A 13,627-nucleotide genomic window follows, 5' to 3' on the forward strand; every position below is an offset into this window, starting at 1 on the left:
TGACTGACACCTCTCTGATTCCAGCTGTGAACATCAGACCAAACACAACTCACTAAACGTTTCCATACTGAACAACCACAGCTTTCCCCTCTGTGAACATGGAGAAACTGGCTGCAATTCTGCTCTGTTCAGCTCTCATAGGTACGTATGTTTCTGACAGGAGAAGAGGAAATATGAAGACTTTTTCAAAGCATTACACATCCAGTTTGGATTTTGGATAAACGCTTTACAGGAGTGTTGTTTTTTCACTAAGGAATTGATGGGTTTGTGACTTTGGAGCTGTAATGATAGCATGATGTTTTCCTCACTAGGTAACAGCTTGGAAGATGATATTACTGCCATCAGTGCTGAAGTGTGTTCCTCAGAGGGCCGTAGTGTTACTCTGTCCTGTACATATTCAGTTAAAGCCAATAATCTCCAGTGGTACAGACAGGATCCTGGATCAGCTCCTCAGTTCCTCCTCCTGATCACTGACGCAGCACAGCCTTACGTGGTGGAAGCAAAACCTCCAATCCCTCGACTGAATGCCACACTGAACTTGGAGAGAAATCAAGTGGATCTGCAGATCTCCTCTGCTGCAGTGACAGACTCTGCTGTGTACTACTGTGCTCTGAGGCCCACAGTGACAGGAAACACCACAACTCTGTACAAAAACCTTTGGAGCAAAGACAACACAATCCTGCACAGCATCCACCAGAGGCAGTCTCTCTCTGTTAGACTTTAGGGAAACAACACAAGAAATGCTCAAACAACTCAACCCCCAGCAGAGAGGCATCTTTTATTTGATGCTTCAACACCACGTTACTTTAATTTATCTCTCAAATTTATTCTAATACTTTTTAATGAGAGCATTCCACCATGTGCCAGACTCCTGATGGACCTTCACCAACACTTCCTGTTATTCATATTTATTCCCACAGGCCCTGAAAACTGCAGTCTTCAAACCACTCTTAAAGAACTACCTAGGCGCTTCACTGATGAACATTTATAGGCCGGTTAAAATAATTGAAAAACTTGTTTTCAACAGCTAAACAATTGAATTGGAACTAAATAACTGTTTTGATGTGTTCCAGTCACACAGCACTGAGTCTGCTCTTGTTAAGGTCTTTAATGGCATCCACTTAAACACGGACAGAGGCAGAATCTCAGTGGCAGTATTATTAGATCTCAGCGCTGCATTTTAAACTGTTGACCACAACATATTACTAGACCGACTGGAAAACTGGGTAGGACTCTGGCACTGTTTGTATTGGTCTGAATGCTACTTAACAGACAGGAAAAACGTTGTTTCTATAGGTAACTAAACAACTGCGTTGACAAATATGACCTGTGGGGTTCCTCAAGGCTCCATCCTGGGGACTCTTCCCTTTTACATCTACATGCCTCCACTAGCTTAGTTAATGGATAACAATGAAATAAGTTACCATAGCTATGCAGACGACACACATGTGATAACATGAAAAATGAAATTGAGAGAAGTGAAATACAGATCTAAGAGGAGACAGAGAGATTCAGGGAGGAGCTAAGATGTTCCTGAACTATAGAAGAGAGAGGAACTTCCATATTCACCAGAGTTCAACACAGACCATCATCATCACCTTCATTCAACATGCTCTCCCTGCAGAACTCAGCTTTTTCTCTGATATTGTTTGCAATCTTATCAGGTTTGTTGCACTCTTGCTTTCTGAGTGTGGTTTTGCTAAAATAACTTTTATAACATGAAATAACAGAGTTAATCTTTCCCTTAGGCGTCAGCTGTGAAGATCTGACTCCAGTCAAAACAGAAGAGTTCAGTCCAGAAGGCAGCACTGTTACTCTGTCCTACAGATACTCCAAACAAGCAACTGGAACTGATTATTTCTTCTGGTATCGACAATATCCAGGAGAACCACCAGAGTTCCTCCTGTCTATCTCAGGGGCTAATTTCACAAACAAAGCAGAATCACTTGAATCGGACACCAGGTTCTTCACTGACCTGTCTGAAGGAAAGAAACGAGTGGATCTGCAGATCTCCTCTGCTGCAGTGACAGACTCTGCTGTGTACTACTGTGCTCTGCAGCCCACAGTGACAGGAAACACCAACACTCTGTACAAAAACCTTTGGAGCAAAGACAACACAGTACTGCACAGCATCCACCAGAGGGAGTCTCTCTCTGTTAAACATCAATAGTTTGTGATGATACAATCATGTCATTTACCTGCTTGATGATTTGAAATGTATGAACAATTGTTCCCTACTAATAATAATAATAATAATAAATTCGATTTGTAAAGCACCTTTCATTGCTAACAGCAATCCCAAGGTGCTACAGGAGGCATAATAAAAACAAACAAAAGTTTAATCAAAAGCTTTTTTAAAAGAAAGGTTTTAGGCCTTTCCTGAAGGCGTCAGTGGTCTGTGGAGTCCTCAGGTGGTCTGGGAGAGAATTCCACAGGTGAGGAGCAGCTGCACACGATACAAACACATGGACTGCCTTTGATTCACATCCACAGGTTCAAATAATTAACTCAGTCAGTGAATCTGGCCTTTCATCACATTTAAGTAGTCCTAATGAACTTAACATTACATTACATTAGATTGCATTTAGCTGACGCTTTTATCCAAAGCAACTTACAATAAGTGCATTCGACCAAGAAGATACAAACTTGAAGAAAACAGAATCATATAAGTACATCAGAGGCCTGTACTACGAAGCCGGATTTTCCTAACCTGGATATGTTGGAGTTAGCCGGTTGGCCCAATCCAAAACATACGCACTCTCGCTAAACTGTACTACGCCGCTGGTTATCAAGTGGATCGCTCAAGCCAGCCGTGTCCTATCTAGTTAGGTGTGCGTTCACATGAAAGGGGTGGTATCTGGAGCATTCGACCAATCACAAACATGGACAAGCGTACTGACAGCGCAGCGTCATACTTCCTGAATGAAAAGTGAACTTTAATATTAGTCAAATATGAAGAAGTTAAACTTTAAACATCCATGACTTAAACACTTTATCCAGGATCAAAGCCACATAGCTGCACCTGCAAGGTGAATACAGCTGGTAACAGAGAAAGTGTTTGAATGCGTTCATTAACAGGTTTATGATATCACTGCCAAGACACGAGTGGATCTGACTTTAATTACATTTGACTCGAGTGTTTCGTCAACTTAATGTGTTGCTTAAAATAATACTTCTGCATACAGTATGTGACACTGTGAGTGTTGCACGGCCAGATACGGCTCAGCTGACTCAGATAAGGAAATATATGATACATTATGATGTGATATGATATGAATGATAATGGGACACATCGACGTCTGCACTCACAGTGCCGCGGACTGTACTTAATGTTACTCTGATCCGGTTACTTATGTCGTGGCAGATATTTAAGTAAGCTTTCTTAACGCTAATGTTATAATAGTCAGATTGCTCTGAAGATGGGAGGGGATATTCTATTAATGTTCACGTTCACACAGTCAGTTGATTTTTGCCGGCTGTCTTTCCTGCAACGGCAGTTTTTCTGTATTTCCTCTATCCTGTAATATGACTTGATAGCTTTAAACTCTGCACACGGAGCTCTGATTGGTCAGCAGGCGGTGCTTTCACTGATTTGATCTCTTAGCCTGCAACCTAACCTCCTCCCGAGGAGGTTAGCCGCTCAGCATAAGTTACCATGGAGATCTAGCCCACTAAAAAGAGAACCAGCGTCGTAGGACCGGAAAGCCCGAGTTTTCCCTGAAGTCAGCCGGCTAAGCGACAATCCGGCTTCGTAGTGCAGGCCTCAGGTTTCATAGAGCCAAAACATTTCATGTGCTACTCAACTGGCTTTAGATAAGCCAGTCCTTTATTAGTATATAAGTGCTTTGTTAGTATGTAAGTGCTTAATTCGTAATTAAAATAAGTGTCTCTATTTTTTTGTCAGTCTGTGATCATATGGTGTACCACAGGGTTCAATCTAAGGTCCTCTCATTTTGTCATTGGATTCAGTTTATCCCTAAGCACCATGTGATAATAGGTTCTATTGGAACAGCAGCTTGTGTTGTGGTGTTCAAGACCTTTTAAATGATACCTGTGAATCAATATTCTTATTAGATTAAGATAATTTTAAACAGATTTCTCTCTCGATGAAACACCTCTCACTAATCTGACTTCACGTTAACGCCTGTCATTGTTATTGCTACGTTGTTGTACATTTCAATGTATGAGTCAGTGAGAAACACAAAGAGAACTAACTGTTTTTAATATGAGAAAAGTATTTTGATGGTTTAAAACGAGTAAAACATGATTCTCTGGCCCCGCCCACTGACGTTTATATCAACCAATGAGTGAGATGTTTGAGGAACTAAAAGCACAATCATCTGATGTTGAGGAGAAGGGCTGAGCAGCAGAGAGGCTGTTTCCTGCTTCACTTCTGCAGGAGGAGAACTCATCTGCTGACTGTTCGACTTTACCATCTCCAAAGACATGTTGCTTTACCTCTGGTTACTCTTCTCTCTCTTCATAGGTGAGTGTTGGAACAGAGATAAAGTCTCATTTAACCCGCTGTATTAGCCAGAGATTTCATAACTGGAGGTTTTATTGTGTAAGGCAGCAACCGTTGTGATCTATGAAGACATTTGGTCATGTTTTATCTCAAACTGATCAAAGATGACAGGAAATTGAAGACCCTCCGTTGAGTCTCTTAATGTTAAAATCTCCTGCAGACTAACTGACATGAATAATTCTCATTTTGCAGCCCTGGGCTCCATGAACAGCATAAAGCCAGAAAGAAGTGAAGAACATGTTGCAGAGGGCAGAAACATCAGCCTGACATGTAAATATGAGGGGACTATCTACAATATCCAGTGGTACCGACAATACCAGAGATCCAGACCAGAGTTCCTGCTCTACATCACAGAGGCAGGAGGGATCCATCCCACTGAATCTGATTTCTCTGCTCACATTGACAAAACAGAGAAACGAGTTGATCTGGAGATCATCTCAGCTAAAGAGACAGACTCTGCTGTGTACTACTGTGCTCTGAGGCCCACAGTGACAGGAAACACCTACACTCTGTACAAAAACCTTTGGAGCACAGACAACACAATACTGCACAACATCCACCAGAGGGAGTCTCTCTCTGACAAACATCAATAGTTTGTGATGATACAATCATTTAGTTTACCTGCTTGATCATTTCTAAAGGTTTATGTCAGGTATATAAGCAACTGGAACTGATTATTTCTTCTGGTATCGACAATATCCAGGAGAACCACCAGAGTTCCTCCTGTCTATCTCAGGGGTTCATTTCACAAACAAAGCAGAATCACTTGAATCGGACACCAGTTTCTTCACTGACCTGTCTGAAGGAAAGAAACGAGTGGATCTGCAGATCTCCTCTGCTGCAGTGACAGACTCTGCTGTGTAGGGGAGACCAGGGACAGTTGCAACACGGGTCGGTTGTAACACCTTCAATATCTCCAATCACAAACAAGCTAGAGTGATGAAACTCACTCTGCACATGCGCAGATAGATGGTAAGATCGCTGAGAAAAAAAGGAGCCACGTTTGAATTTCTCGTGTAAGATATCAGCAAAAGTGTTTCTGAGGTAAAATATTAACTAAAATGATATGATGTATTTTTTGGATACTGTCTTGAGTTCAAATGTCTAGGAATCCAAACTAGTATTATTAGAATCACTGTTTTGTAAGCTACAAATATAACTAGCTAAATATGGGTCAAGCTAGCAATCAGCAGGTTCACAGGGGGTGAAAGCAAGACTGGTGGTCCTGGGACGGTTGTAACGGGACGGTTGTAACATGGCACATTTACAAGGATGGCTCATTTGCTTGAATGATCAATTGTTCATTCAAGCATACAGTTGTATTGTTGATTGGTGTGCATTGTCCCTGTAAAAATAAACAGAATGCAATACTGTACAGTAGGCCTAAAGTGTGTGTGTGTGTTTACAGTATGCCAAATGTCAGAAAGAGGAAGACAGACAGGGGAGTGCCACTTGCTCTGCTGCAGAGGGCCTCAAATGAAGTTGAGAAGGGCAAATCATTCAGGGAAGTGGCAAAGTCCCTGGATATATGCCATGTCACCCTGTACCGGTTCCATACAAAGAGGCTGAGGTTGGAGAGTCAGGGATCACAAACACCCCCAAGAGTAGGCTACTGGACACCAAAGAAGGTGTTCTCAACAGAGCAGGAGATGCTTTTGAGAGACTATCTGGAGGCAGCTGATTTATACTATGGTCTCAGCTCAAAGGAGGTAGGTCTACATAATTAAGGTAGAAGCACCTCTCAGAGAACAGTTGAATCCTTCACAGAGGATGATGCTGTGTGTGTTATCTGTTATCCTGTTCATTGTTCATTGTTTGTTGGAGGATGTGTGAAACCCCATTCAAATCTTGTTGCCTTAGAATTTGACTGCTTTCCCTATTTGTTGTCATGTAGTGTGAAAAAAGGTAACCGTTATTAACATGTTACAACTGTGCCTGGCATGTGCTACAACTGTCCCTGTACACAAGGACAGTTGTAACAGTGGAGTTTTATTTTTTAAATACATTTTCCAACCTGTACTTATTTCATAAAAACATCTTAAATACATTGTTTCAGTAGCTGACATATTGATAATGTATAATATAGCAAAATGGCTATCCTATTGTAAATGGTTTTTTACTTATTGGGGAAAACAATTGTACTGCCTTTGATTCACATCTGCAGGTTCAAATGTTTAACTCAGTCAGTGAATCAGTTTAACGACCTGGTCACATGCCAGTACAACAACATTAAAACCACTGGAGTCATTGTACACACAAACACTCAAAATACTGGACAACAAATCTGTTTATTCACATCACTGCCCAATACTCAAAAAATACAACTTGTTGATTTGGGAAAACCTCATTAAACATGCCTTACCTCAGCTCCTCTTAGACAGTTTATTAACATACGCACAACTGCAACTAGGATAACAAGAGGTGCAGCGAGAGCAGATTGCATTATTCCACTCAGAAAAAGTTCTTTCAGTCAGTCTTCATTTTCTGTTAAAGCTGCTCAGCAATGGAACTCAATCCCATCTCCAATCAGAGACCAGACTACGTTTAGTTTATTTAAATCAAAATTCAAAACATGGTTGGTGAGGAATCAGTTCTGAGACACTGACACAATCTTCTGCTCCTTACAACCCACTGCCTGTGTTTTAACATGTTCTTTTCAACCTGATCTCACCAGAATGCGTGACTCCACCACGACTCCTTAACACTGCAGTGCGTGGTGGAGTCACGAACTTTGCTACATTTACGTGTCTGCACCACGCAAACAACCCCAATGTAAAGTGAATGAGGCTCCTTTTTCGTGGTGCACACACGCATTTCTACAACGTCCAGCAGTGAGCTTTTATTCTATAAAACGTTTTTAAAATCTACTTTATAGCTTGTAGTAACTCACAGGAGGCTTCTTTTATTTTATTTGTATTCATAATCATTTTTATTTTTCGTCAGAATGTATTATGGTGCATTATTCACCAATGTTTGTTCTCAAAAAACAATGCATTGTGTGTAATACAACTGTGATTTTTATTAAATTAGTTCGTTTTTAAGGAAGGCCAGAGCTTCAGCTGTGTCAAATAGATTGTTCCCTTTAGTTAACGTTATTTAAAAGATAATTATATTCCTATTTGATTAAGTACCCTTTATTGTATTACGGACCCAAAGAGCTGAGCGTCCATTCCCATTGGATAACAGAGCATTTTACACCCGGAAGTAAGTATTCTCCTTACTGTCCATTGATTTTATTTACAGTGATATCTGCACTACTCATCAACTCAAAAACACCAGATTATCCTTGTTAATTACACAACATTGATTGGTTTAAATTGTGTACAATGCTTTTGTATTTTCCCCTTTCGATTCGGAGAAACAAATATGTGTTCGGAGTGTGTGGATGGTAGAAGACACTACACTACCCAGAATCCTCAGCTATTGTTCCGCTTTGCCTCAAGCTCTGTGATTGGTTGACCTCCAACTGCATTCCAATGAAAAAAACGTTTCGTCAAAGATCAAATCATACTTTATTCAGCAGTGCTTGCTTTACTCTTTGAAAGTCATCACATGAATGCATTGTAATGAATGGTTTGGCTGCATTAAACATTACACATCTGTCGTAGTTCTTTATTTATCTACAGAGATCGGGCCTCAGAATGGACCGGAAACTATTCTTTTACCGTTCGGTTTTAATTTCACAATAAAGTTAGTAGTAATAATTTGTTTTGATATTATTGTTTTTTATTAACTACTAGACCGCTGGGTCATGTTAAGATCATCTTTTCTGTGTTGCTGTGGGTTTTTTACATCGCTTTTGTGTTACAAATATCAAAACAATAACAGAATATATCCGTCGTAAACTAAACCAGAAACAGCAGTATATTTTATTTTGTTAACACTGTAAACTTGACAGCTTTTTAACCCGCACCTCCTACTGGTTAAAGCACGTTATTACACGTTTAGAGTAATTGCAATGCAGGTAGATTGGGTTGCTTTTTAATGACTGTTTTAAAATGCCTTTTTAAATGTCTTTCATTTTTGTAAAGCACTTTTGAATGTGTTATATTTGATGAAAACATTTCAATATTAAGAGTACATACTCTTAATATAGTGGGAAAGTGGAAGGTCAATGATATAAATAATATAGAATAGAAAATATCAAGAAGATACTGTAAGTGATCTCTACAATAAAACAGTTTAGTGCCTGATAGGAGGATGTGCAAAACAGACAAACTTATAAGGCTTTATTTAAACATTAAAGAATACTTTAGGTTAAGGTCTTCTTTTAAATAAGAAAAAAGCTTTGGGGGTATCTACAGATATTAAGCCTGACAAAGTACTTAACGTCTAATATATTGCATGGTTTGTTTTGGAACTTGACAATCAACTTTCCTTCAATGTTAACTATGTTGAAGCACTTATTTTAACTGATATTATACATATTAATTATACTCTTCTAAGATGTATGTAGATAGTATAAGAAATGTGCAGAATATGTTTAATGGTGGAGGTACACAGATATCGATAGATGTCTTGTGATGCACTGTTGATGAACCTGTGACCCAAGTGTTTCATTCATTGCATAACTACACCGTAGTTGTGTATATGATATGTCAATAAACCTTAGAACATCTTGAAATCTTGAAAGGGATGTGCAAAATAGCCATTATATACAGTTTTTAATGAACTATTAGTAGAGAATAACGAGTAATGAATATGCTTTATAGGGATCTGCAGATACATATTTAGTCTTCTCAAGCACCCACTACCAAATATCTCGCCTGATTGTTGGCTGAATTCACTGAATTTTACTCAGGTGTAACTAAAGTCTGATTTAAGGGTTGTTTATATTTCACATCATTAATCCAAATCTGTAAAGTAACTAAAATAAATGTAGTGGAGTAAAAATACCAGGTTAACCTTAAAGAAAGCCCTCAGGATTATAAAAGACCCCCATCACCCCACAAACTGTTCTGTCTGCTGCCGTCTGGCAGGCGGTACCGCAGCATCCGGACTAAAACCACCAGACTCAGGGACAGCTTCATCCCACAGGCCAGAAGACTATTAAACACCTGAACTTAGAAACAACATCCATAACATTCATCTGGCTGAAATTATTTATCTAATATATCATATTCAATCACTTGTATATAGACTCTTATTGCACTATTTCACTTTTTACTATTTTACTATTTTTCTTTTTGTATTTACTTGCACTATTTGTTGTGTGTAGCCTCTGTTTTATTGTGTTGCACTGTTGGAGGAGCCTGTGACCTAAGGGGGGGGGTAGGACACGTTCTAAGCACATGGTGTAGTCCTATAGCTGAGGATTCTGGGTAGTGTAGTGCCTTCTGCCATCCACACACTACGAACAAATATTTGTTTCTCCGAATCGAAAGGGGAAAATACAAAAGTATTGTACACAATTTAAACCAATCAATGTTGTGTAATTAACAAGGATAATCTGGTGTTTTTGAGTTGATGAGTAGTGCAGATATCACTGTAAATAAAATCAATGGACAGTAAGGAGAATACTTACTTCCGGGTGTAAAATGCTCTGTTATCCAATGGGAATGGACGCTCAGCTCTTAGGGTCCGTAATACAATAAAGGGTACTTAATCAAATAGGAATATAATTATCTTTTAAATAACGTTAACTAAAGGGAACAATCTCTTTGACACAGCTGAAGCTCTGGCCTTCCTTAAAAACTAACTCATTTAATAAAAATCACAGTTGTATTACACACAATGCATTGTTTTTTGAGAACAAACATTGGTGAATAATGCACCATAATACATTCTGACGAAAAATAAAAATTATTATGAATACAAATAAAATAAAAGAAGCCTCCTGTGAGTTACTACAAGCTATAAAGTAGATTTTAAAAACGTTTTATAGAATAAAAGCTCACTGCTGGACGTTGTAGAAATGCGTGTGTGCACCACGACAAAGGAGCCTCATTCACTTTACATTGGGGTTGTTTGCGTGGTGCAGACACGTAAATGTAGCAAAGTTCGTGACTCCACCACGCACTGCGGTGTTAAGGAGTCGTGGTGGAGTCACGCATTCTGGTGAGATCAGGTTGGTTCTTTTGTTTTGTTGTATTTGCTTTGTTTTATTGTTCTGTCTTTTAAATGTTTTTATTTGTATTGAAGTATTCCAGTAATATATGTTGCATGTTTTAAATGGATTGTATTTACTTGTTTAAAATGAAAAGTGTTTTAGGTTGACTTTTAAAATCTGTCCAGGGACTACAGATGAAAAATAGCCTCGTGGCTAACTGGCACATTTACAGCAATGTTAATTAATGTGCACTGTCCCTGTTAAATAAATGCATTTAAATATATATATATTTTAAAACCACAGCTTGAAATAAAGATATGTAGTCTCCATGAACTTAAAATAAGTGTCTCTATTTTTCTGTCAGTCTGTGATTGCATGTGGTGTACCACAGGGATCACTCCTAGGTCCTCTCACTTTGTCATTGGATTCAGTTTATCTCTGAGCACAATGTGATCATAGGTTCTATTGAAACAGCAGCTTGTGTTGTGGTGTTCAAGACCATTTTAATGTTGAGTATAAAGCAACATTCTTATTATGTTAAGATCATTTTAAACAGATTTCTCTCTCGATGAAACACCTCTCACTAATCTGACTTCACCTTAACGCCTGTCATTGTTATTGCTAAATTGTTGTACATTTCAATGTATGAGTCAGTGAGAAACACAAAGAGAACTAAATGTTTTAAATATGAGAAAAGTATTTTGATGGTTTAAAACGAGTAAAACATGATTCTCTGGCCCCGCCCACTGACGTTTATATCAACCAATGAGATGATTTGTGAGATGTTTGAGGAACTAAAAGCACAATCATCTGATGTTGAGGAGAAGGGCTGAGCAGCAGAGAGGCTGTTTCCTGCTTCACTTCTGCAGGAGGAGAACTCATCTGCTGACTGTTCGACTTTACCATCTCCAAAGACATGTTGCTTTACCTCTGGTTACTCTTCTCTCTCTTCATAGGTGAGTGTTGGAACAGAGATAAAGTCTCATTTAACCCGCTGTATTAGCCAGAGATTTCATAACTGGAGGTTTGATTGTGTAAGGCAGCAACCGTTGTGATCTATGAAGACATTTGGTCATGTTTGATCTCAAACTGATCAAAGATGACAGGAAATTGAAGACCCTCCGTTGAGTCTCTTAATGTTAAAATCTCCTGCAGACTAACTGACATGAATAATTCTCATTTTGCAGCCCTGGGCTCCATGAACAGCATAAAGCCAGAAAGAAGTGAAGAACATGTTGCAGAGGGCAGAAACATCAGCCTGACATGTAAATATGAGGGGGCTATCTACAATATCCAGTGGTACCGACAATACCAGAGATCCAGACCAGAGTTCCTGCTCTCCATCACAGAGGCAGGAGGGATCCATCCCACTGAATCTGATTTCTCTGCTCACATTGACAACACAGAGAAACGAGTTGATCTGGAGATCATCTCAGCTAAAGAGACAGACTCTGCTGTGTACTACTGTGCTCTGAGGCCCACAGTGACAGGAAACACCAACACTCTGTACAAAAACCTTTGGAGCAAAGACAACACAATACTGCACAACATCCACCAGAGGGAGCCTCTCTCTGTTAAACATCAATAGTTTGTGATGATACAGTAATGTAGTTTACATGCTTGATCATTTGAAATCTATTAACAATTGTGCACTACCATACAAACACATGTACTGCCTTTGATTCACATCCACAGGTTAAAATGTGTAACTCAATCAGTTAATCTGACCTGTTATCACAGATTAAACGTAATATGTAGTCTCCATGAATTTAAAATAAGTGTTTCTGTTTTTCTGTCAGTCTGTGATTTCATGTGGTGTACCACAGGGTTCAATCCTAGGTCCTCTCACTTTGTCATTTGATTCAGTTTATCTCCAAGCCCAATTTGATGAAAGGTTCTATTGGAACAGCAGCTTGTGTTGTGGTGTTCAAGACCTTTTAAATGTCGGATCTGAAGAAATATTTTTAATAGATTAAGATCATTTTAAACAGATTTCTCTCTCGATGAAACACCTCTCACTAATCTGACTTCACGTTAACGCCCGTCATTGTTACTTTTTTTTACTGACTGATCAAACACTTTAAATCACCTCTATCAATAAACTGGTACACATCACAGACTCAAGTTTTGATTGCTTTTGTTCTTATCTTTAAAAAATAAGTTACTCTGGTGGTCTGTAATTTAATGTGGTGTACCACAGGGTTCAATCCTAGGTCCTCTGACTTTTTATTTACAGACTGCCTTTGGATCTGTTACCCAGGAGGAAGTGTAACTGAGAGAAGTGAAATACAGATCTAAGAGGAGACAGAGAGATTCAGGGAGGAGCTAAGATGTTCCTGAACTATAGAAGAGAGAGGAACTTCCATATTCACCAGAGTTCAACACAGACCATCATCATCACCTTCATTCAACATGCTGTCATTAGACTATTATTTACATTCCCTACTGTTAGTTTCCATTCTAAGAGGTACGTAACATTCTGCATGAAAACGTTGACTTCTAATGTTGATCAAATGTGATCTATTAACTGAGTCTTTTGAATTACTCCTCTCTTCAGGGGTCAGCTGTGAAGATCTCACTGCATTACAGAAAGAAGAGTTCAGTCCAGAAGGCAGCTCTGTTACTCTGTCCTACAGATACTCCAAGGTTGCTGAATTGGATGATTATTTCTTCTGGTATCGACAATATCCAGGAAAACCACCAGAGTTCCTCATCCTTCAGTGGGGAACAAAACCTGCATCAAACTCTCGACTGTCCGTTAAATCGGATGAGGATAAAACCCAGATCTATCTGAGCATCTCCTCTGCTGCAGTGACAGACTCTGCTGTGTACTACTGTGCTGTGAGGCCCACAGTGACAGGAAACACCAACACTCTGTACAAAAACCTTTGGAGCAAAGACAACACAATACTGCACAGCATCCACCAGAGGGAGTCTTGTTTATAATTGCAATCGTATACGGGTATTCTGCTACCATACAATGTAACTTGCATGAATACATTGTTTTGCGCTAGCATACAGCTAGCCTCGTTAGCTACATGCAGTATATGTAC

The 13,627-nt window shown here is 39.2% G+C and overlaps 5 gene segments (V, D, J or C); all 5 read left to right on the top strand.

Annotated features, from left to right (window-relative positions):
• The first annotated feature begins 50 nt into the window (after positions 1-50).
• LOC117496350 lies at positions 51-1,087 on the top strand. The segment is given in 3 exon segments: positions 51-141; positions 312-629; positions 1,074-1,087. Coding segments are annotated over 3 exon segments (375 nt in total).
• Positions 1,088-1,472: 385 nt separating this feature from the next.
• On the top strand, positions 1,473-2,068 carry LOC117496298 (the record flags this gene model as incomplete). The annotated part of the segment is given in 2 exon segments: positions 1,473-1,664; positions 1,749-2,068. Coding segments are annotated over 2 exon segments (375 nt in total), but the record flags the coding sequence as incomplete, so codon positions are not given.
• A 2,266-nt stretch (positions 2,069-4,334) lies between these two features.
• Positions 4,335-5,118, top strand: LOC117496351. The segment is given in 2 exon segments: positions 4,335-4,486; positions 4,718-5,118. Coding segments are annotated over 2 exon segments (441 nt in total).
• Positions 5,119-11,364: 6,246 nt separating this feature from the next.
• On the top strand, positions 11,365-12,066 carry LOC117496304 (the record flags this gene model as incomplete). The annotated part of the segment is given in 2 exon segments: positions 11,365-11,530; positions 11,762-12,066. Coding segments are annotated over 2 exon segments (345 nt in total), but the record flags the coding sequence as incomplete, so codon positions are not given.
• A 741-nt stretch (positions 12,067-12,807) lies between these two features.
• Positions 12,808-13,433, top strand: LOC117496300 (the record flags this gene model as incomplete). The annotated part of the segment is given in 2 exon segments: positions 12,808-13,041; positions 13,132-13,433. Coding segments are annotated over 2 exon segments (357 nt in total), but the record flags the coding sequence as incomplete, so codon positions are not given.
• Positions 13,434-13,627: the final 194 nt, after the last annotated feature.

The sequence above is a fragment of the Trematomus bernacchii genome, unplaced genomic scaffold (assembly GCF_902827165.1).
Source record: "Trematomus bernacchii unplaced genomic scaffold, fTreBer1.1, whole genome shotgun sequence".
Taxonomy (NCBI): Eukaryota; Metazoa; Chordata; class Actinopteri; order Perciformes; family Nototheniidae; genus Trematomus; species Trematomus bernacchii.